The following is a 25,348-nucleotide window of genomic DNA, read 5'->3' as shown; positions in this document are numbered from 1 at the left end:
GGTCCTTCCAGAACTGGCAAAACCTTCTCCTCAGATCTTCCACCTTCCCTCGAGTGTCTAGTCCAAACCTCTCCATCTCACGTGTGAGGTCCTCTTTACGCAATTCGTGGATCCACCCCACGCGAGGATCATCGAACGGAGACCTCAAGCCTTCACCCAAAATTGTCGGGTTTGTCCCTGGGATCGCCCCTAGAGTCGCAGGGGGTATTACATCCCGCGTGACATTGAGAAGGTTCGCAGTACTACTGGTAGTCACCGTAAAGGTCCCAGCGCAAGTTGTCACTACTACCGGTACCGTGGTAACGGTTTGAGCAACCGACGACTCAACCTCAGTGGTATTCGGCATGACCGTAACACGGGCCTAATCAGATAAAGTAAAAAAATAAAATAAAAAATTATTAAATTAAAAAAAATTAAATTCGCCCACGTCTATGTTTAGGTGTTATCACACTTAAACCCTTATCACCAGTTATAACAGTTAAATAAAATGCCTAAGTACCAACAAGCTATTTAAAAGAATAATAAAGCAAGTACTAAATTATCAAATCAACACCAAAATAAAAAAAAACTAAAATTATACTATACACCCCACAACAATAAATGCAGGTTCAATAAATATAATATATACAACTGGCAATAACTGGTTGCTAAGACTAGCACAAAAGTATCGGCCAAAATTGGCTATGCTACGTGGGCTAAATAAATTCACAACCACAATTTTAAATAATAATGGGTCGTTAACTAGTTTTACTTGGTCGTTAGTTAGCCTAAAACAAAAGCTAGTTCCCTCCAACTGATATAAACCAGCTCAAACTAGAGTTAGAATACACTAGGTATATGCTAACTAACTAAAATTAAAACACAACTCCAGTAAAACTAAGTCCAAATCAATCAAAAAATGTCTACTCGTTCGGGCGCCAATGTAACGTGCCGTTTTTCCCGCTCGGAATATATGCGCTATTCCGTAGTTAAAGCGGGAAAGACGTCACCAACTCTCGCCAGCGGATCGCTCAAGTCGGCGTGCTGGGAAGTTTCCAGGGTTCAGATAAAAATAATTTATTTTATTAACTCAACAACCTAGCACAGGTACAGATTTGTATTTACGCAAAAATGTAGTGTGAATCAGGTGTGAACTCAGTACCGGTAACCAACAACGCTACTGTACCATCATCATCGTTCACACCTGGGAACAGCTAATTAAATTAAATTTAAAAATAATGAAAAACCATTCAACGAAATTTTGAAACAATTTAATGTTGCAGTTTCGTCAACCTCAACACTTAGAATATTTCTTCTGAATATACTTAGCGTGCTCCACCCGACCTCGTGTTTGCACGACCTGCAGAGACGGGTTCAACTTTGCCCGCTTTGCCGCAGCAGTTAAACACCTACTGAATATCCCGGCAAAATACCCGCTATAACCCCGTCACCCTCAATATATATTGTAAACACAATATTAAACGAAATTTGTATCCCTAAAACTCTTTATTGCCACCCACGGGAGCCCTAGCATACGCTAAAGCGGACTTATACAAGTTCTAACACCCGACAAAGATCCTACCGTGAGTTTTATGTCTAAAAGGATAAAATGAGGGTTTATCGCTAAATAATAAAAAATAATAGTACACACTATTAAGATAAAGCCGGCGAATTACCTGTATACTCCAGGGATCTTCACTGACACACCAAAGCACACGTTTAGCAAAATCACTAAAGCAATCACTCTTTCAAAGCAAGACACGTCCTAACACTGGAAATCGCAGAATTAGAATGACCATTGCATCCCTAGCCCACAAGGGATCTCCTCTCTTTCCCCCTCCCTAACCCCTTAGGGATGGGGAATCAGCTGATTCACTTCCCAGCTGATCGGTGATGTCACGAGTTCAAACTTGGCGCTGTCACAACACAACGCCAAGACAGCCAACTAGTGGTACAGGTTATGTTGTTATTTACCTACGCCGACTGTGAAATTATATGCGGAACTTTAATATCATTGCTGGTTTAAACAAAAAGTATAATTTCCACCCGTGACGTGTAGCTTAGTGTGCGACAAAGTGTATGCATGTTATGTACGTGATATTGTATTCGTGATCGCGGTTCACCACCCTAGCCTAAACAACAACTTTGACCGTACTTCCCAAAGGTGTATATTAGGTATGGGGGTTACCCGGAAACGGTTTATCACTCGTTTTGTACACAACGATGCAATACTGTGACTTGTGAATCTCAAAAATAGTGTCTTTAGTGATTTTGCCAAAAGTGAGATTATCCCTACTTCAACCCTAGGATAGGCCTAGAACAGCCTATTTACCTTACCATGATAGGTTTACCACTATCACCAACCAGGTAAGGAATAGGCCTACTGATAATTAAATAATAAATATAAAAACTTAACCCCTCTATAATTTTGACCCATTACACCCCCCTCCTACTTCGGGGAGCAAAAAAAAACCAACAAAAAAAAGATTCCATGCCTAGGGATTGAAAAATAAAAATCTCCAAGGAATTTAAGACCTCTTATTCCAAACAAAACAAAGGAAAAACACCTTTTACAGAAAAATAACCAAACACAAGAGTGTCATTCAGAAATAAAAACAAAATAGCTACCGAGCATTAAAAATAAACAAAATAAATACTTCTAACTATGAAATGTCATTGAAGTTACTCCCACCCCAACGACCGTCTTAGCATCGCAGGACGCACTCTCACGCGGCTACCATCCGACAGATATATACGCCACTTCCTATTCCGTCGTTGACGGCGTGAGCTGGCTGGCGCCTCCTCCTCTAATCTCCTGAGGATTTCGTCAGGGATCCAGGGCTGGGGTCCTGACCTCCCCGGCTGGTACGCCGTCACCGACCGCCTTCCCCTGCCTTGTCCTGGCACCGTGACAATGATCCGAGTGGGGTTTTGCACCCTCACCTCAGGTCGCCGCACCAGCGGCCTCCCTACTCTCCCACGGGCCTCAATCTGGGGAGGACGTCTACCTCGAGTTTCACCCCGATCCAAATGCCGTCTTGCATCCTGGGGTTGACCTGGGGTGCCTGTCCGTTGACGTACGTCCCTCCTGAGGGGTTCTGGCTATAGAGCTCCCGGAAGGTTTTGCAACGACCTTCGTAGACCTCACCCACCGACGGTTCAGCCTCCTCCCCGGAACTCTCAAAGGACGTCCCATAAATCGTTTTTGGGGGTTTTAACTCCCTCCCAAAACAGAGCATCCCCGGGGAGAATCCGGTTGAGTCATGTCTAGCGGTGTTCACCGCAAACTGAAACTCTTCCAACAGCCGGTCCCACCCCTTGTGATTGTCCTTCACAAATTGGGCAATCATGGTTTTCACAACCCGATTCGGACGCTCAACCGGATTTGACTGAGGGCTATACGGGGCAGTGGTTTGCAATTGCACGCCCCATTCAGCGGCCAGGCTGCGGACTATTCGAGAGACAAACTGCGTCCCATTGTCGCAGATCATCACCTCTGGAGCCCCATAACGCAGCAACACCGTCTTCAATTTCTGGGACACGTTCTGTGCGGTTGCGGCTCCTATTGGAGCTAGCTCCAGCCACTTACTGAACGTGTCTTGTATCACCACCAGAAACCGATGGTTATACCGTGTCCTTGGCAAAGGTCCGATGAGATCCACAGAAATTGCCGACCAGGGACCCTTTGGGCGTCGGAAATACATTTTACCGGCGGGTTTTGTTTGCGCCACCTTGAAGGTTTGGCATTGAGGACAACTCCGGACATAGATTTTGACATCTCCCCTCCAACCCGGCCAGTAATACCGAACGGCCACCCGGGCCATTGACTTCTTTACACCCAGATGCCCTGCTGTCGGTAAATCGTGGTTCTCTTCTAAGACAGCTCGCACCCGGTCAGGGGGAACACACATCTTCCAGACTGGGTTTTCTGCATTGCCAAACGAGCGGTATAACTGTCCAGCCCTAACACAGTAATTCCTAAACCTACCGGGCCGGTTAGTCACCAATGCGAACATACGTTCGTACCAACGATCTTTAATGAACTCCTCGTCCGGTTCGTTATCACCAGGAACGAGTGTAGACGCGCCAGTTTCATCACCTGACGGCATAGAGCCCACTGATGGCTTGTCACCCTCGACAGCCTCACTACCTTCCACGGCAGCCACCCCCGTTGGGTCAAGACAGGCTTCGTCACCCAAATCACTTGGCCCCAGGCCCACTGGATATCTGGATAAGGCGTCGGCTACCCTGTTTAACGTGCCTTTGCGGTACTTGATTTCAAAATCATGTTGCTGGAGCTCCATGACCCACCGAGCTAATCTACCGCTCGGTTCACGTAGTTTCATGAGCCAGCTGAGAGCAACATGATCTGTAATCGCCACAAAGTGGTAGCCTTCCAAGTAGGGTTTAAACTTCCTGACTGCCCAGACCAAGGCAAGACACTCCTTCTCTGTGGTAGAGTACTTGGATTCCTGGTCAGTCAGCAGACGGCTCGCATACGCGATCACCACCTCCTTGCCCTCAACTTCCTGGGTCAAGGCGGCACCCAGCCCCACATTCGAGGCGTCAACCTGCACCGTGAAGGTTTTACTGAAGTCGGGGCAGGCCAATACGGGAGAGGAGCACAAAAGCTCCTTCAACTTCCGAAACGCAGACTCTTGCGCATCACCCCATTGCCACTTTGCGCTTTTCTTAAGTAAATGTCGTAGAGGCGCCGACACCGTCGCAAAGCCTTCAATAAAGCGCCGATACCAGGACGCCAGACCCAAGAAACTACGCAGCTTCTTGATATTGGTAGGTATCGGGAACTCAGTAATCGACTGGACCTTCTCAGGGTCAGTGGTTATCCCCTCAAAATTTACCACGTGTCCAAGATACTTTAACTGGCGTTTGCAGAAGTGGCATTTTTCGGGGTTCAACTTCAAGCCAGCAGCACAAAGTCGGTCAAATACTAGTTTCAGAAGTTCGAGGTGCTCCGCAAAGGTCGTCGACACCACTACCAAGTCGTCAAGGTATGCAAAGACCTTAGGTTCTAGTTCAACACCTATAACCATATCGAGCAACCTCTGAAACGTCGCACCGGCTGAGTGTAATCCAAAGGGCATAACGGTAAACTGGTACAGCCCTCGGCCGGGAACCGTAAACGCGGTTATCGCCCGGCTTTCAACTGCCAGAGGTACCTGCCAATACCCACTCTTAAGATCCAAGGTGCTGATGTACTTGGCTTGGCGTAACTTTTCCAGGATTCCATTGATCCGGGGTAAAGGATACGCATCCTTAACTGACGAGTCATTTACCGATCGCATGTCAATACAAAATCGGTAGGTGCCGGATGTTTTCTTAATCAACACCACCGGTGAACTCCAAGGACTCGTGGAAGGCTCTATCACCCCTTGCCGCAGCATATCGTCAACCTCTTGGTCGATTATGGCTTGCATGGCGGGGTTACGCGGGTAATACCGCTGTTTAATGGGCACTGCACCCTCTTTGAGCCGAATTTTGTGCTCAACCAGCGAAGTCAGTCCCGGAACTGCCTCAAATTTTGGCAACTCGACCCTCAGGAACTCTGCCAGTTTCTGTTCCTCCTCTGGTGCGAGAGCGTCAATCGCGCTGAGGTTATTACCACCCATCTCCATGATCTCAGTAGGCAAAATCACCCTTCGATCAACGCAGATCAGGTTAAGCTCCTCTAAACACCTCATGCCCAGAATCAGATCGCACGTCAAATTCGGGACATAATACGCCTCCCAGGTATGGGCTTGTTCGCCCACCCGGCCTGAAAGCTGGTACAAGGATCCCGCTTCACGGCTCGAACCATCAGCCATTCTCATTACTACACTGACGGTGGTGGGGTTCACACCCCTGTCGACAAGGAGTTTCTGAATACGTGACCCTATGAGATTGACACTAGCCCCAGTGTCGACAAGTGCTCGGAAGGTTTCGCCAAACAATTCAACCTCCACAAAGGGCCTAACGTCACCCCGGTCGACACCTTCCACGGCTCCCGTGAAACCCTTCACATATTCGAGCCACTTATGCCATTCGCGGGAGGTCGTGTGTCGTGTTGCTGCCCCGGACTCGGCTGACCTCTGGGGCTCTGAGTCCGGCCACCGTTTCCCGCACGACATCCGCACCGGTAGGTGGTAACGCCCTCCGTCTTGCAAAAATAGCAGCGCACCCTCTTAGGTTTAGGGCAATGCCTAAAACGGTGGCCACGCTGATCGCAATTCCAGCACACTAATCCACTCCTTTCCGGGTTAAGCATCGGCCTCAGGTTCTCGCCGCTGGGCGCACACCTATTCAACTCTGGCATTGTTCTGGGTTGAACACCCCGCCGAGTTTCAAGACCAGCACAATTTACATTATTTACCGCAGGACCGGAAGTAGCTATCGTCTCCCCCTTAGCGCAAGCATCGACACCCTCGGTTAGCATGGGTTTAACCGCAGCGTGGTCAAACACCCGCTCCATCCTACGCTTTGACACATAAGCCGTTTCCGGAACAAGAGCTAGAGACGGAGGAGGGGGAGGCCGAAAAGTACTTCGATCCCTCAAGTACGCCTCATATTCCTCGGCCCTCCGAGTTAACTCTGGTATTGTAGCAAAGTCACTACGCCGTACCATAAGTTTATAATCGGGCTTCATATTCGTGTAAACTAGGTTTAACTTCTGCTGAGCAGAGAATTCACCACTGCGCCGAATCAGGGTTGATATCGCAGTGAGATAACAGCGGAATGACTCGTTATCACCCTGCGTACGCTTGCGAATTTCCTCGTCAAGGTAGCGTCGGTATCCGGGAGGATAAAACTGGGTTTCAAAATCAGCCAGAAAATCAGCGAAACCAACCCAAAAACTCCTCTGGTTCCGATACCATAACAGAGCTTCCCCTTGAAGCAGCTCTGGCATTGCTCTTAACACCTCCTCATCGCTCAAGGAGTAGGTTTCTATCAGTTCACCGAGCCGCTCAACAAACGAGACGGGATCTCTTCTCCCATCGAATCGCAAATTCCACTTCCGCACAGAATCACAAATCGAAGTAAACTCGCGACTACGCTTGTCAAGCATCGGTTGATAATAGGTAGAAGTCGTAGGCAAAGTTAACTCTCTATTTCGCCTAACCGTATCACCACTTGGCTGTCCAGAAAACCAAGGCGCAGTACTCGGTCTATCACGGAAGTTGTTTTCTCCCACCGGCCTAGGTAGCCCATCTGTATACGGCGTATAGTTGCCCGGCTGTAGGTAAGGACGAGCATCTGACCGGGTTCTCAAAATTGAGTCACCCCACGAGGGCTGAGCCACGCCCCCAAGACAGGGCTGAAGACCTACTCTAGCCGAAGACACCCCGGTTGCAGAGGATACGGGTTCAGGCTGAATTTCAGTCGTTATAGGCCGCTGGAATCCGTCACTAAAGGTGACAAGGCTACCGGTCAAATTAAATGGGCCAGTCTCCTTACGTAAACCGTCTATGCTTGATGTCTTTGGTTCTGACGCGGTTCTCAACACCACGGCCAAGGTCTGCCTAACTGTGTCCACGTCGGTGTCAGGCGGAAGCCCCAACATTTCACAAACGCTATCCGCAACAACATGTTTGGCGTCCGACCCCACATTCTCGCCTGGGAAGGAGGGAGGACGTTGATCACCCCCAGAAGCACTCTCAGGCATGTAACCAGGTTCATGGCCCGTAGCCGTCACCCATGTAGGCTGTTGGGCTTGGTTAATCATACCAGCCTGAGACAAGAAAGGCCACTGACTCTTAGGGTCCTTCCAGAACTGGCAAAACCTTCTCCTCAGATCTTCCACCTTCCCTCGAGTGTCTAGTCCAAACCTCTCCATCTCACGTGTGAGGTCCTCTTTACGCAATTCGTGGATCCACCCCACGCGAGGATCATCGAACGGAGACCTCAAGCCTTCACCCAAAATTGTCGGGTTTGTCCCTGGGATCGCCCCTAGAGTCGCAGGGGGTATTACATCCCGCGTGACATTGAGAAGGTTCGCAGTACTACTGGTAGTCACCGTAAAGGTCCCAGCGCAAGTTGTCACTACTACCGGTACCGTGGTAACGGTTTGAGCAACCGACGACTCAACCTCAGTGGTATTCGGCATGACCGTAACACGGGCCTAATCAGATAAAGTAAAAAAATAAAATAAAAAATTATTAAATTAAAAAAAATTAAATTCGCCCACGTCTATGTTTAGGTGTTATCACACTTAAACCCTTATCACCAGTTATAACAGTTAAATAAAATGCCTAAGTACCAACAAGCTATTTAAAAGAATAATAAAGCAAGTACTAAATTATCAAATCAACACCAAAATAAAAAAAAACTAAAATTATACTATACACCCCACAACAATAAATGCAGGTTCAATAAATATAATATATACAACTGGCAATAACTGGTTGCTAAGACTAGCACAAAAGTATCGGCCAAAATTGGCTATGCTACGTGGGCTAAATAAATTCACAACCACAATTTTAAATAATAATGGGTCGTTAACTAGTTTTACTTGGTCGTTAGTTAGCCTAAAACAAAAGCTAGTTCCCTCCAACTGATATAAACCAGCTCAAACTAGAGTTAGAATACACTAGGTATATGCTAACTAACTAAAATTAAAACACAACTCCAGTAAAACTAAGTCCAAATCAATCAAAAAATGTCTACTCGTTCGGGCGCCAATGTAACGTGCCGTTTTTCCCGCTCGGAATATATGCGCTATTCCGTAGTTAAAGCGGGAAAGACGTCACCAACTCTCGCCAGCGGATCGCTCAAGTCGGTGTGCTGGGAAGTTTCCAGGGTTCAGATAAAAATAATTTATTTTATTAACTCAACAACCTAGCACAGGTACAGATTTGTATTTACGCAAAAATGTAGTGTGAATCAGGTGTGAACTCAGTACCGGTAACCAACAACGCTACTGTACCATCATCATCGTTCACACCTGGGAACAGCTAATTAAATTAAATTTAAAAATAATGAAAAACCATTCAACGAAATTTTGAAACAATTTAATGTTGCAGTTTCGTCAACCTCAACACTTAGAATATTTCTTCTGAATATACTTAGCGTGCTCCACCCGACCTCGTGTTTGCACGACCTGCAGAGACGGGTTCAACTTTGCCCGCTTTGCCGCAGCAGTTAAACACCTACTGAATATCCCGGCAAAATACCCGCTATAACCCCGTCACCCTCAATATATATTGTAAACACAATATTAAACGAAATTTGTATCCCTAAAACTCTTTATTGCCACCCACGGGAGCCCTAGCATACGCTAAAGCGGACTTATACAAGTTCTAACACCCGACAAAGATCCTACCGTGAGTTTTATGTCTAAAAGGATAAAATGAGGGTTTATCGCTAAATAATAAAAAATAATAGTACACACTATTAAGATAAAGCCGGCGAATTACCTGTATACTCCAGGGATCTTCACTGACACACCAAAGCACACGTTTAGCAAAATCACTAAAGCAATCACTCTTTCAAAGCAAGACACGTCCTAACACTGGAAATCGCAGAATTAGAATGACCATTGCATGATTGCATCCCTAGCCCACAAGGGATCTCCTCTCTTTCCCCCTCCCTAACCCCTTAGGGATGGGGAATCAGCTGATTCACTTCCCAGCTGATCGGTGATGTCACGAGTTCAAACTTGGCGCTGTCACAACACAACGCCAAGACAGCCGACTAGTGGTACAGGTTATGTTGTTATTTACCTACGCCGACTGTGAAATTATACGCGGAACTTTAATATCATTGCTGGTTTAAACAAAAAGTATAATTTCCACCCGTGACGTGTAGCTTAGTGTGCGACAAAGTGTATGCATGTTATGTACGTGATATTGTATTCGTGATCGCGGTTCACCACCCTAGCCTAAACAACAACTTTGACCGTACTTCCCAAAGGTGTATATTAGGTATGGGGGTTACCCGGAAACGGTTTATCACTCGTTTTGTACACAACGATGCAATACTGTGACTTGTGAATCTCAAAAATAGTGTCTTTAGTGATTTTGCCAAAAGTGAGGTTATCCCTACTTCAACCCTAGGATAGGCCTAGAACAGCCTATTTACCTTACCATGATAGGTTTACCACTATCACCAACCAGGTAAGGAATAGGCCTACTGATAATTAAATAATAAATATAAAAACTTAACCCCTCTATAATTTTGACCCATTACAGAAGCATAGACAGAGGCATAATCGTGATAACGACCGCAGCTACAGAACAGTGTGCTGCGTAATAGCATAGATAAAAGGAGTACTTATATCAATATACTTATATCAATACTTGATATTTATATGATTGATAAAAGGAGTACTTCTTTTAATCTATGGTAATAGGCTTAATCACAGTCAGCACCTGACCCTGGACAAACTCAACTATTAGGTTACAAATGCGCCCTTTAACACTACCCTAAAACGACTTTTCGTTCTCAATTAGTCCTCTATCATGGACCTGTGTTGCCTGTACAACGAGGCATTATAAGAAGTAACATGTATTCACTTATACAATTAAAAAGTACAACTTAGTAAAACGAAACTTGACTTTAATCATGTAAAAACTAACTGACAACAAAAAGTAAACAACCTTGTTATTTGTATGTAACATATGGTAATAAATAATGTGAACTCTATACAGACCAAAAGCACGAACACTTCAAGAAGGAGAATCCCGGCCGGATTGCTTTAGGTTTACCAATAACGAAGATAAACATGATCTGAGTTACACACCGGTAATCTTTGAGTTGACTCTTTTAAACACATTGTAAATATGACTGTTATTCGTTTGGAAATAATAATAATTCCGGTAATACTTTGCAATTGCTCGAATTCGAGCAACATGTACACTAGTATGTAATTTTTTTGTGAGGAAACTCAAAAGATATAAGTATTTTTTTTATAATTTGAATGAATTTAGACCCACTCATTTTTATAATACCTAAAACCTTAAACGCCACAAACATTTAAAGTTTGGACTTATTGGTTGAGAATTAATATTAGGCCTACTCACTGGAATATTTCTTGAAAGACCATTACATAAATTGACAATTTATGTGAGGTGTAACTCAGATTGTTTTTCCCTGTCAAAACAATGTTCAAGAATGTTGCTTCGCTAAAACTCCACTGTATAATCAGATAAATTTATTATTTTCTCTCAACTCACGCTAGAATATAGATCTACACATAACTTCCATCGGATCACCTTGTGCCATAGTAACGTTTACCCTCCCATTGAATAAATTTAGCTCGTCTAATATGATCACAAAAATGTGTGAGACTTGGGTTCAATTTTACAAAATTTTAGCAAGTAAAATATTCAAATCTCTAAACAATGTAAAAAATATTAAATGGAGTTTGTAGCTTAACGCTTATAATACAAGAGGATGTTTGAAAAAATATTATACAAATTTAAAAATGTAATAAAATTGTTTTGTTTCAGCTGCTTATTGTGAAAATGAAAATCCTTCAAACTCCAGTGGACCAGCTTTTTCCTTCGTGCCAAAATCTTTAAATAATAAGCCCAAGACTGTGTTTGATTTTTTTTAAGATGTATGTTTTTGTGTTAAGCGTATCAGTTGCCCATTTATGCATTGCATATAAGTTAGTTTTAATTACAAGTTTGTTTTTAATTAGGCTTTAGTGAGAGCACCGAAAAGCTGCTATTTTAGTTCATGTTTGTTGAGTAAATTAGCTCATAAGGTACTGTAATAGTTAGAAATGTGCATGAGGTTGTGAGGTACATGAGGTATAAACTCATAATTCAATAGTTGTCTAATTTTAAAGATTGTAGGTTTGTTTTCTCCTAAAGTAATTGGATTCTAAACTAGGAATAGTGTAAATGATCAAGCTAAGTTAGCAATTAATTTATCTATTTAGAGTTAATAAGTAATTCCTTCAATTAACAAGAAGTAAATTTTTCTTTCATATTATTAGGCAAGAATCAACAGTTACTTCCTATTATTTTGTTGTTGTTTAATCTCAGGTGTGTCTAAATAAAATTACCTTCTAGATAAATGGAAGAAATTATGATATTATGTATCTTTAATTTTAAGAACATAAACAATAAAGATACTAAGTACCTTGTTCTTAAATATTCATATTTTAATGCTGTGACAAATGGATTTTTATGTGATTAATAAACCTTCAAAAGACATGTCTTTGTCTTATAATTATTCTCCCATTTTTTTTTTTTTTGTTTTGGTTGTTTATTCATAAGATGTTACTTACTGTAAATGCTATTACTTATTTCTTGTGAAAGTGATAATTCAATTTCATGTCATATTGGTGACATCACAATCTACATGCATCAATGTCAGAAGTGATTTCATTTAAACAAGTCAATGTCTTGAATATTTTGACAACCTTTTTATTCACAACTACTTTGCTGACAATTTACTTTAATTTTTAAGGATTGTGCAAAGTTTACAAAGATGCAACACAATCACAGTTATATCCCACTTTGCTCAGTTTTAGTTTGTTCTTAGTGGTTAATTTTTTGAGCTTTTTTGGACTTCGACAGTCAAAACTTCGTCCCACTGTATCAGAGCAAAAATTATTATCCAACTAGCAGTTTCTTAAAAAATACATTGATCCGAACAGGAGTAACAATAATACACCACTTAATATGTAAATATTTAATACCGTTAAATTACAGTTAACACTGACTTTTAAGGTCTTAATTTAGCACTGCAGGCCTATATACATGGAATGTATCATGTGTCATTTTAAGAAGGCGTAAGTACAGTTTGTTGTTTAATACGCTACAGTTCTTGTAAAAGCATAATAAGATTTATATTCAAAGTAATACTGACCCTTTTTTACAGTAATCAAGAGAGCCATATCTGCCAAACAAAACATATCAAAAATATTATAAATTGACAGATTTATATAAGTCTTGTATCTGTGGTGGGATGTGTAAAAAATAATAGGTGCATGCACATCAAAGATAGGAAAGTGTCCACTCAATACTTCAAATGTTAGGTTGAAATCTCTGGCACAAAGAGCATTAAAGTCTTTTAATTGTTATCCTTCACCAAACATACTAGGTAAGGAAATGTTCAAACTCTGGTACGTCAATGTCAACCTGTTGTAAGAAAGCTTTGATTAAAACAACAAAGGAGCTAATATGAGATTTAAGTGATTGATGAATGTGTCTGTGAGGTTTCAGCAAGTGATGGCTGCTCTAGGACTAAGTCGGCTTTAGCCTATGTATGTATGTATACAAATAGTTTTTGCAATTCGCTTACTTGTAGGATGTAGGAAAATTGGAAAACGCCTATTTTAATCAAAAGTACAAGAAATGGTAGTTTAGTGCCTCAAGAATAGTCTGGATGACCATGTAAATTAAAGAGTGCAATATTTCAAACCTAAATGCTGTAGTTAAATAACTTACGTCATCAATCCATGAATTACTGTGGAGTACGCGTTTCAACCATATCGACGTTGCTACAAAATCGAAGCAACATAGAAACAGATTCAACCTAGTGACAGTGGAGCTGAGGATGACCTGATGGTTGAAACACGTACTCCACAGCAATTCATGGATTGATGACGCAAGTTATTTAATTATTTGATAACTCAATCCGTTGTGCTACAATCTAGACATTATAAATGCTGTAGACTTGATCTTGAGGGGTTAAGGACCCACTTGTCATTTAGTGATTAGGCTATCAATTAACAATGCCTTTAAAACAATACGACAACGAGACCAGGGTTTGAACAAAAAACATTCTAATTGCAAATAATACAAAAATATAAAAAGACAAAATTAAACTAGAGAAAGATACCTCATAAAAATTGAATTTTGAAGATAAATAATTTACACTAACCAACAATATTATTTCGTATTGGAATAATGAAATAAAGAAGTTAGTAAACTTTCCAGATGAAATTCCACCAAAATATTGCTACATTCCACAATATTATTTCCTATTGGAAGAATGGATTGAAGAAGTTAGTAAACTCTACATTCCACCATATTGCTGAAAAAATTACTATCAAATAAAATATTATAAAATGTCAGTTGCTTTTGTAATTTATATAACAGTCAAACAGCTTAATAATATTAAGAGCATTCAAGCGAGTCCAGAAGTTAAATTGTAAACATTTGCATTGATACCAATTATATGGGTCAAATGCTGTGTACTGCACAAAATTTCAATTAAGGAACTTAGATAAACCTTGGCAAATATTCTTTTATATCACTTACAATATTGTATTATATAGAGGATGAAATAAACAATGATCAACTTAATGTGCTGAATTAGTATCAGTCTTTGAAAATAATCTGATATAGTGAAGGTACATGAGGAATTTAAATAGTTAAGGCATTAAAATGGAGATTTCATCTAACAAAATGCACAGACAACAGTTTTAAGAGAACCTATATTTTGTGGACATTTAATCATAGTAGTTTAAAAATTCTTCCTTTTTTATTGGCATGGAGAGTAAAAAACACTAAATAACGAACTTTAAAAGTTTAATAAATAAATAAGCATAATGGAAATTTCAAAACATGCGCTTAGTAAATTTATATTTCAACACGTTCCAAAACTACAAGGGTACTGCACAAAAACCAAATTTAAATTTCAACAATTTTTCAACTAAGGAAAATTTTTGAAAACCTTATCGAAACCAAAAATTAGAAAAAGTACTATAAAAAGAAAAAGAAACTCATTACGTACATACGTGTTAATATTATCACCATGACTTATTCGTAACCAACATTGTTATTGAAATTCAACATGAAAAAGTCAAATATTTTCAGGATCCACCACACTTGTTAGTTTAAAGTGAGTATACTTTCAATCTATTGTGCTGATAATTGGTTCTTGGTTCATGTAGTCTAGCAGTCCCTGTAAGCGTTTCCTGATGCGTTTCTGATCATCGAGTGTGCATCCCAATATTGCTGTTTCAAAGTTCTTATCACTGGCTGCCTGATAAGAAGTAGAAGTACAAGCGGCCATGTAAGATAGGCATTTCACTCTTGTAGCCGTTGGATCAGATTTTATGGAAATTACAAGGCTGTCGATAAGTCGGTTGACCTGGAACAAAAGATGAATCTGTTCAAAATAATATAATTAGGGATAGATCAATTCTAAAAGTCGATTCATGATTCTACTGATTCTTGGCTTTGGAATCAAAATCGAGAATTGACTGCTCTAAGTCAATTCCGATACCTATGCCCGACAAGTCTACACCACTGCGCGAGATGATCAGAACTTTTCCGCCATCATGGGAGATAACGTTTATGTGACCGTGGGAGACGACGATGGTGTTTCCATTACCGCTGAGCGATACTTACAGTAAACTACATTAATGTCGTCACGCGACGGCTCTAGTAGTTTCGACTTTCCCCAGTAAGTGGCAGCACGTACTGGGTAATAAAATATAAACAGAATAAAAATATATAAAAAAAACTTTTAGTTAATATATATATATATATAAAAGATTAAAAATTATTTTTTAGCTACGGATTAAGCGGACTTTCGGATTACCGAAGTTTGGATTATCGGGACTCCACTGTACACAGTGTTGGCTTACAGATGACATATGAAGAGCCCCTCACAACATAGTATAAAGTCAAGAGAAGAGAAAAGATCAACGCCAATTCATCCCAATGTATTCACAAGACTTGGGTAACGACAGCTATGATGAAATCAATGACATTGTTCACTACATACCTCATCATCAAGTCAAGACTACAAGATTGCGCCACTCATCCTACACTCATCTCCATTCATACTTGGCTTAAAATACCTACTTTGTATGGTCGCCATTTCAATCAAAAAGTATTTTTAAAAGTAGCCTATTTAAAAAAGGGGCCCAGCACAACTAATACAGTGGGAGCATTGCTACTGAAATTTCTGTAGCAACAGCTGTGATTTGTATTTCTGTTTTATTTATTTTGTTAAGAATGAAAGAATAACAAATATTGTAAAACTTGGAAGAAAAAGATAGATGAAATAAAACGATTTACAACTAACTAGCCTAAATCCACAGCCTATTCACTACATCACTGTTGGCTTCTAAAAATATGGGGTTTGACTGCTTTACCAAAAAGTTTTTGTGAACCTCTGGTTCCTCCTCCTCAGACAAATAATGCCAAGTATTTAAATGCATATGAACATAAGAATTAAAAAATTTAACTAATTCATATACAACGTCTACATAAAACATCAGATCTCAAAGTGTGATGGTGTCAGTCTATCATATTTACAGCCCACACTGATGGAATAATCGGTCAACGGTACAAAAGAAAAATACTAATAAAGTAAAGTGGAAATTTCTTAATTTCCTGCATGGATTTTACAAGCTGACCCACAAACCATAACTATGACTGAATGTACAGTTATTTGTCTTGTCACTCAATTACAATAAATACAACAATCTCACAATAGCATGTATTAGATGTAATAAACTTGTTTATCTGTTTTAATATTTGTGTACAGTAGCACTTACAATATTCTTGCCGATCAGTAGCCAACATGTAAAGCACTGAATGTTTACAAGAGAAATGCTTAAAAAGTGAAAAAAAATCTTATCAACAGTAGTTGGTTTTTGTGTTCTTAACTCACCTGGTACAACGCGTCTTCCTGGATGCGATCGCGGTTGGTATGAACCAATACCTCAACCGTCAGACAGCGCCCTGTTACCCTCTCACAGTATCGCAGAATGTCTTCTCTGTCATCTGTGAAACATGAAAATTACACTAAGATTGCTACTGGTTTAAAATAAACCCTATCCTATCAAAACTCAATGCTGACACACTTGGATGCGTATCCTGGTTAAGGATAATTAAATATGAGATCAGTGTTTACAGATAAGCCTACAATATGACATAAAATAAAATATACTAGGTATAGAGAAAAAGGTAACCCTTAAATACCCCCCACCCCCGCAGAAAACCTGCCGACTAAGCGAATTTCCATTTGTCTGAATTGATTTTCAATTAAATTTAGATAACATTAGGTTTAACGAGTACCTAGGTTTGCTGCTACAGTAGACTCCCTCTTATCCGGACACCTTTAAACCGGACATCAGTTTAACCGGACTACACTCGGCGGAAATGACATCTGTTTAACCAGACAATTTCCATCAGCAAATCGGTTTAACCGGACTAGATTGGCAGGTAGTGGGCGGTACTGAAACGACTGTTCTCATGGGAAAGATTTGAGACCAGTGATCACGTGTCTAAATAAAATGCTCTCCTAAATGCAAGAGAAATACTACATTATGCATTTAAATGGTCTGTTTTAACAAGTTTTTTGGAACGTCGGTTTAACCAGAAAACCCGTTACCTGGACTGGCCTTGGTCCAGAGGAGTCTGGATAAGAGGGAGTCTACTGTACTAGGAAACTACCTAATGAAGAGTGTTTTTTTAGTAAAATATTAATAGCTTAGTATAAGATAAATAAATTTACCAAGTTTGATCAAAATACATCCATAAACAAGCTAGGTGTTACATTTTATCTCCATAAGAATAACATGGGAATTTTAAATTTACTTTTAGCGAATTTCCCTATAGGGAAGTAGCTATTACCGTAGGTCTCATGGTAAGACTTAGGGCCGGGACCGATTTACTTTTTCATTTTGATGTCCCCAGAGGCCAAAAACACCACTCGTTCAAATTTTTATATATGTATATATATATATATATATATATATATATGTGTCCGTGAACACGATAACTTGAGTAATTTTTATCCGATTTTGATGAAATTTGGTTTGAAGGTGTAAGGCGGGATAAACTTGAATGAGTTCGCGATCCAGCATGATCGGACCATGGGAACAGGGTTTTATGGGGGGTTTTATGGGGTAAAAATTGGATTTTCTCACTTTTGACCCTCAAAACACAAAATTTCCCAACTTTTCTCTAAACCTTCTTAAAGAGCTTAAAAAAACAAACAATTCAGTATATCAAAGTGTTTTTGTACGGTTATTGGTTACGGAGAAAACTAAAAAAATGGTAAATTTAAAATTCCCATGTTATTCTTATGGAGAATATTGTAAAATGTTGTTGTTTGCTTGTTTATGGATATCTTTTGATCAAACTTGGCAAATATATTCATTTTATACTAAGCAATAATTATTTTACTTAAAACACACACTTTATTAGTTTCCTTGTAGCAGCAAACCTAGGTACTCGTTAAACCTAATGTTATTTAAATAGATCAATTGAAAATCAATTCAGCCAAATGGAAATTCGCTTAGGCGTCAGGTTTGCTGCGGCGGGGGTATTTTTTAATTTCCTCTGTTACCAATAACTGTAAAAAAACACTTTGATATAGGCTTACTAAATTATTTTTTTAAAGCTCTTTAAAAAGGTTTAGAGAGAAATTAGGAAATTTTGTGTTTTGAGGTTAAAAAATCTGAAAAAAAACAATTTTTACTCAATAAAACCCCGTTCCCATGGTCCGATCATGCTGGTTCGCAAACTTATTCAAGTTTATCCTGCCTTACACCTCAAGTTATCGTGTTCACGGTCGGACACACACATATATACAGGGTGATAGAAGTGTGCCAGCTATTTTATACTAAAGTTATACCTATTTTGTGGACTTGTTCCTTGGGCTAAGACAAACATAAAAAACCCCGTTCCCATGGTCCGATCATGCTGGTTCGCAAACTTATTCAAGTTTATCCTGCCTTACACCTCAAGTTATCGTGTTCACGGTCGGACACACACATATATACAGGGTGATAGAAGTGTGCCAGCTATTTTATACTAAAGTTATACCTATTTTGTGGACTTGTTCCTTGGGCTAAGACAAACATAAAATGCCATAACTTAGGCTAGGATTATACTAGGACGCTAGCGTCCGGGAGGCTGGCGTCCGAGAGGCTAGCGTCCCACTTCGGGCCGAAAATGACGTGATTTGTGTTGGGATGCTAGCCTCTGGTACGGCCATTTTATTTCAATTTTTTGTCCCTTTTTAGTTCTATCTATTTAAATAACATTAGGTTTAACGAGTACCCAGGTTTGCTGCTTCAGGGAGGCTAATAAATTGTGTTTTTAGTAAAACATTAATAGCTTCAAATTGGCCAAAGTTTGATCAAAATATATCCATATACAAGCAAATTCCAACAGTTGACATTATTTTCTATAAAAATAACATGAGAATTTTTAATTTAAACTTTTTTTAATTTCTACGTAACTAATAACCGTACAAAAACACTTAAGTCTAATCAATTATTTGTTTTGAGCTCATTAAAATTTTCTTGAGAGAAATTGGAAAATTTTGTCTTTTGTGTGTCAAAAATGACAAAACCCCTTTTTACCCCATAAAACCCCAATTCCAAGGTCCGTTCATGCTGGTTCGTGAACTCATTCAAGTTTATCTTGCCCTACACCTTTAGGCCAAATTTCATCAAAATCGGACAACAATTACTGTTAAGTTATCGCGTTTACGGAAAAAATATAATATTTAAATCTATATGAACGGATAGTGTTTTTGTTCTCTGGGGAAATCTCTGGAGGCACAAAATCGAGCGTCCGGTGGCTTTTTTTAGCATCCGACGCTGGCATCCCTTGTATAATCGCCCCCATTTGATTTCATGCCCCGCTAGCGTCCCGGACGCCGGCCTCCCGGACGCCAGCGTCCTAGTATAATCCTAGCCTTATAAGTATGGGTCTAAAATGCCTATATTTCTGTTTGTCGGTCTATTTGTGATTTTTAAGAATTATTTTATAGCCTATCTTATGCATTTTCCAAGATAGAAATTTCAAAATTGGTATAAATGTGTATTTTAGTACGTAAAAAGAGCACACAAAGTTTTGTTCCAATATCTAAAGCCGTTTTAATATGGCGTCCACTAAAAATCTTTAACGCCAAATCTAATGAAAACCGTATCGGTAAATATTAAGAAAATTGTTTTTCAGATCAAAAAGATAGGTAGAGGATTTAAAACTACCTAAATCAAATGAGACCTTGTTTGTTAAAATCGGATGACAAACAACCGAGTTATCAATTTTTCTACATTCGGTAAGACACTTTAATAGGACTGGACTTCCATATTATTATTTGTTACTAGCTGTTGTACCCGTGCTTCGCAACGGAGAGGACACTGAAGTGAAAAAATATGATCTTGAATTCCGTTTTATAAAATAGTTTAAAATTCCCCTTTGGTTTCAGGAACATAACACTTAACTGAAACTCTTAGTTTGAAAAATATCTTTGTTTAATGCTAGGCTAACTTATAAGGCTACTTAGTACGAATTAAATGAGGGGCTGATGCTTTTATGGAAATAATGTACCCATGCGATTCAATTTTCAAATGATAAGCTTACTTAAACATATATTTTGTTGAAAAACGTACATATAGGCCTAAAATAAGGAAAAAAAATTGCACAACATAAAGCTCACTGTAGTAAAGCAAAAAAAAACTGATTAATTATATTGATTTCACCTATAATTTATAGGCCTATGTTTTACAGTAGCTACTGAGCTTTTTTCAAAGTTCAATCTTTACCTGCAGATAAGTGTGTATCTATATATCACAATAATAAGCAAAAATAAACTAATGGAAAACTTGTATTACCTTGTGTTAGAAAGCCAACCACTATTATTGTTAATCAGGGCACAAATTTCATTAATTTAAATATAAATCAACAACATAATATTACGTAAGAGTTCTTATTTTAAATCGTTCCATAGTTCAAAGCATGTATGTAGGCCTAATGTATTTGCATTAATTTACATCATTATTAAAAACACTGAGTAAAGAAACATAGTAACGTTACAGATATTTAATTGATTTTAGAAACAAAAGTGAATTACGTGCAGCTTAGTTTTGTGATATTCTCCATAGTCAAATTAAAGCAGTGTTGTAAAAACACAACTACTAAGGAGATTTCTCTAAATGTAAAAAAAAGCTACCGTAATATGAAGTATGTAAGATAAAACGTAGCTACCTCTGGACAGAATAATAAGTAGGTAGGCTATAGGCCTAGTAGAAATTTAGTTTTTAAATTGAATTAAAACAAAAATAAAAGTGTATACATTGAGTCACTTAAATTTTTAAAACTGTACCAGTAGGCCTATATATATAGGCTATCTTTTTGTTTTTAAAACCTATTAATCCTGATCCAAACATTAATTTTGTTTATCAGTTCAAATATGTAAACAAAAAGCTACCAAATCAAAATTATTCCAAAAAATCTATAGGCTAGGCTACATAGTAATGAGCCTTCTGTTTCCATGAAAATAAGTATATTTTTATAAATATTTTAATCAAACTATTCTCATAATCATAAAAATTTAGCCTAGAATCTTGGGAGCAGAACTGTACCTCTTAACCTCTGCTGTTTGAACTCCAAAATTATTGTAACTTATTTACAGCTGACTTCAATTATAGTCCTTGCCACCCTAAGTTGAGGCAGCCCAAGGCCGCACGGCGTATATCTAGTGCGGTCTTTGGCTGCCTCAACTTAGGGTGGCGAGGACTATAGGCTAATATTTTTTACTATTTACATTCTTCCAAAATGTAAACATTGAAACTTTGAAAGCCCATGGGGCGTAGCCCAAGAGAGATATAATAACAGGAATAGGGCTATATGTTAACCAGGTATATAAGCCACCTTCAAACAAAATTTTGTTTCAATCGGTTCAGTGGTTCTTGCGTTATTAAGTAACAGACAGACACACAAACACACACCATCTCATTTTTATATATTGGTATGGATATGGATATAGATTTACAGAGCATTATTTGCCTTAAGTTTAAAGTTTTAAGTTATGATTTGTTGTGAACTTTAATAAAGTTATCATTGATCTTTTTAAGAAGATGACCATCACCGTTTTACAGCGTGCTGTGGCTGTTACTTTAGTTTGGGTGAGTTTAAACTAGATTGAGTTATTTTAGTTTAGTAGGTAGGCCTACCGGGACTTAAAATGATCATACCTAACTTATAAGTTTAGCCTAAGTACAAAGTTGTGAGAATGGGTTAAGTTATATTTCAAAAAGACAAATAAACAAAGACCCTTTTTCATGTGTTTAACTTGGTATTATTGTGTAGGCCTACTTAACTTAAATACAACCGGTACCTAACTTACCTTGTTTATTACTTGTTTTCCGCAGCACCATGTAAAATATATGGCTACAGTACCTAACTCCACTCAAGAAGGCCCAAAATTAAAACCCCTTTTCAACACTTTTAAGCTGTAGTAAATATATATTTAACTACACTAGTCACAAAGTGGTCAAGGATTACAATAGCTTAGTTATGCTACCATACTCACTTTCATCTATTGTTGCCAGTAGATCAGAGTTTCTAATAGTGTCTAAAGTGGTGAAGAGAGTGTCTCTTTCTTCTTCCAGTTGAGCAGCTTCTTTTCTGAGCCTTTCTACGTGGAGTTCTACTTGGTCTAGGAGTTCAAGAAGCCTGTCTTTTGGAGTTTTCTCCATTTCAGACACCCCAGTGTCATCTACGTGAGGGCCTGAAGTTGATTCTGAACCATGAGCATCAACATCCATCAGGGCAACAAGATTTTTGGTCTTAAATAGTTAGTACTTAATAACAGGGAAAATCAGAAACTAATATCCTTTCAACAAACACAGAATACTAGCCTCAGCCTTAGGAGGAGTTGAGGTTAAATAGGCTGCTACAGTAAATAACCCCAGCCAACCTTAATAACACACAACGTCTTCGACACTATAGGCCTATCACCCAAATCACTGAGAGAGAATTAAAAAAACAATTGAAGTTATTTCTTGCTGTGCCAACGTAAATAATATATTCACTATTTTACTACCGGTAGGTGGTAAACACTAAACAGAAGCGAAGCAGACAAATAATTTAATTAACTGGTACTGGTACTGGCCTGGCCTGACTGACTAGACTACTGACTGAGACACCTCCACTTCCCATTTGACAGTCAGTCACACCAACTCCAATCCGATTTGATCTGATTCTGAACTGGAACTCCGGCGTATAAATTCTAATCCAATTCCAACACTGAGCTATATAATAATTTTAGCTCAGTGAATTCCAATGCATACTTTCACTTCACCACACTACCAGTACCCAGTCCAACCCACCCTGAAATCACAATGAATCCAAGAGAAGGTGATTTCTATTTTAGCAAAACCCAGTACTGTTTCACTCCGTAGTCCGTTCCGATCCATTTCCAAGTTGGATAAACATGTCGATTCAACTTGATACGGACGGAAACTTCCAAAAGATTCTCGAACCGAATGGAATTGAGTTGTGTTGTAGAATGTTCTAGAATTTCCCTCAATTAATTAATTACTATAGATAAAACATACCCTCCTAGTATATCTTTAGGAGTATGTTTTATCTATGTTTATGTTATTTAAACCAAACCATACTGTGACCATCTATGTTTTTATGTTATTTATTTCACTCCACATCACCCAAGATTGTAGATAAATATACACGATATACTTACTTACTTACTTACTGCTGGGGCGCTACAAATCGCAGTCGATTCTTCGCCTCGTAGATCAGCCTCTTCCACGCTTCTCTGTCCGCTGCCATCTCCACTGTCCCTCCACACTGACTCACATCTCTCTTAACTTGGTCATACCATCTCATTTTTGGTCTACCCAGTGGACGCTTTCCAGTTGGTACAGCAGAACATACTTCCTTCAGTCTTGTTCCTTCTTCCCTTCGCAATACATGACCTAGCCAACCTATAATCTTTTTGCCTTTATCAAAGCTATTATATCAGGGTCCTGGTATAACGCTCGTAGCTCTCTGTTTTTTCTAATCCGCCATTCTCCTTCTTCGTTTACTGGGCCGAATATTTTTCTTAGGACCTTGTTTTCAAAAACAACCAAGCGTCCTTCATTTCTCTTGGATAGGACCCAGGTCTCGCTTCCATACAATAATACTGGTTGAATAATGGTTTTATATATTCTTATTTTTGTATCAGCTGATAGGAGTTTTGATGACAGGAGCTTCATACATGCACCTAAACATTTATTGGCATTTGCTAATTTACTTAATATTTCTGTATCTTCTATGTTAAAGCTATTTACAGTAACTCCTAAGTATTTAAAGCTTTCTACTGGTTCAATTAAATAGTTGGCTATATTGAAATTGGTGCCTCTATTGATGGGATGTCGTCCAAACTTTATTATTTTGGTTTTTTCCTCATTTAGTTCCAAACCCACTTTTTTTACATTCTTGAATAAACTTGTCGGCTAGAAAACACAAATCCTCCGACTTTTCAGCCAATATCACCACATCATCTGCAAAGGCCATGACATTTAAGTCTACACCCAATTTTAGGCCCCTCTTTAGATTTTTTACTTTTTGTAGAGCTTCTTCAATCGCTATGTTGAAAAGAGTGGGGGAAATCCCGTCCCCTTGTCTCACTCCTGTATTTATACTAAAGCTCTCCGACATTTCTCCATCTACCTTTACTTTCGCTTTTGATTCGTCAACACATGGCATACACGATTTACAGTACGTTTATTGAGTCGGCGGAATTTTATCCCCTGGAATTTTACCCATAAAGCAGAGCTAACGTCATCTGAGCGCTCTCAAGTTTGTTTGCGGGTGAAATTTTACCTACACGGAACACGGATTTGGGAGTAAAAGAAAGAATTTTATCCCCTGGCCATATAACTAGGGGGTTTTTACGCAACTGAAGATGTACGGCCCGGAATTTTACCCCCGGAATTTTTCCTCCCAAATTTTATACCTGGAACTTTGCCGCCGGAATGTTATCCCCAGGCCATATATAGAAATTGGCAAGAATACTTAATTTTTCATTTTGTGAATACGGCAATAGATATAAGAGTTTTTTAAATCAAATTAAATTTAAATAAGACATTTAAATGTAAATGAGCTGATGAGCTACTACATGCTTATTTCACGGGTCTGACTTAGGGGAGGTACGAATGAGGCATTTAGTTCAAAATTCCTCCGCGAACAGCGCTGTAGTAGAGAGCACTTTGTCAATGAAGGTTTACTATTCGCAAAAATAGTTCTGTTCATAAAATAAAATTATAAATGCCTCAAATTAAATTTTATAATTTTTTATTTATAAAATTAAACTATCATAACCTAACCGAACTAACCAAACTTGATGATAATTAAATAATATAAAAAAGATTAGTAATAGAAAAAATAATTATGTTTATTAAATAAATCTAGACATTGCTCAATTAAAATTTTATAATGACCTAATAATAAAATTAAACTGTCATAACCGAACCAAACCAACCAAACTTGCTGATAATGAAAAAATCTGAGACAAAAAGTTAATGCAACCAGCGAGATTCGAACCCGGGACCTTTTGCACGCCAGCCCGGCACGCTAACCACTAGACCACCGAAGCCGTTGTCCACACTCCGTATTGTTACGGTAATAGCGTTCCCTCAGCTAATAAGAAG

General features: G+C 39.0%; 2 protein-coding genes across 3 annotated transcripts in view; one reads left to right on the top strand and one right to left on the bottom strand.

The window, feature by feature from the left end:
* The window catches only part of LOC128996333 (uncharacterized), a 45,085-nt gene extending 32,993 nt beyond the window's left edge, over positions 1-12,092 (top strand). For both annotated transcript variants that reach the window (XM_054421593.1, XM_054421592.1), the window contains exon 14: positions 11,424-12,092. In XM_054421593.1, the coding sequence (XP_054277568.1) occupies positions 11,424-11,530 (107 nt within the window). In that variant the 3' untranslated portion in view covers positions 11,531-12,092. The remainder of the gene's footprint in view (positions 1-11,423) is intronic.
* A 517-nt stretch (positions 12,093-12,609) lies between these two features.
* Positions 12,610-22,799, bottom strand: LOC128997272 (BAG family molecular chaperone regulator 2-like). The gene is made up of 3 exons (XM_054422891.1): positions 22,225-22,799; positions 16,561-16,673; positions 12,610-15,027 (listed from the first exon to the last, which is right to left on the bottom strand). Exons 1-3 carry the CDS (start codon positions 22,457-22,459, stop codon positions 14,788-14,790), a joined length of 588 nt encoding a protein of 195 aa, XP_054278866.1. The 5' UTR covers positions 22,460-22,799; the 3' UTR covers positions 12,610-14,787.
* Between the last annotated feature and the right edge of the window lie 2,549 nt (positions 22,800-25,348).

The sequence above is a fragment of the Macrosteles quadrilineatus genome, unplaced genomic scaffold (assembly GCF_028750875.1).
Source record: "Macrosteles quadrilineatus isolate MER2022 unplaced genomic scaffold, UCM_ALF_1.0 Scaffold_6__1_contigs__length_79288215, whole genome shotgun sequence".
Lineage (NCBI taxonomy): Eukaryota > Metazoa > Arthropoda > Insecta > Hemiptera > Cicadellidae > Macrosteles > Macrosteles quadrilineatus.
The sequence above is the reverse complement of the archived record's forward strand: the minus strand, read 5'-3'. Positions and strand labels throughout refer to the sequence as shown.

What these genes read in the sequence shown, in the direction of transcription:
- LOC128997272 (XM_054422891.1), bottom strand. Translation starts at nt 22,459, where the DNA reads ATGGATGTTGATGCTCATGGTTCAGAATCAACTTCAGGCCCTCACGTA. An exon ending in ACTGGCAACAATAGATGAAA is followed by an intron (nt 16,674 to 22,224) that starts GTGAGTATGGTA and finishes CATGTTTCACAG; the next exon opens with ATGACAGAGAAGACATTCTG. An exon ending in AGGAAGACGCGTTGTACCAG is followed by an intron (nt 15,028 to 16,560) that starts GTGAGTTAAGAA and finishes CTTTTGTTCCAG; the next exon opens with GTCAACCGACTTATCGACAG.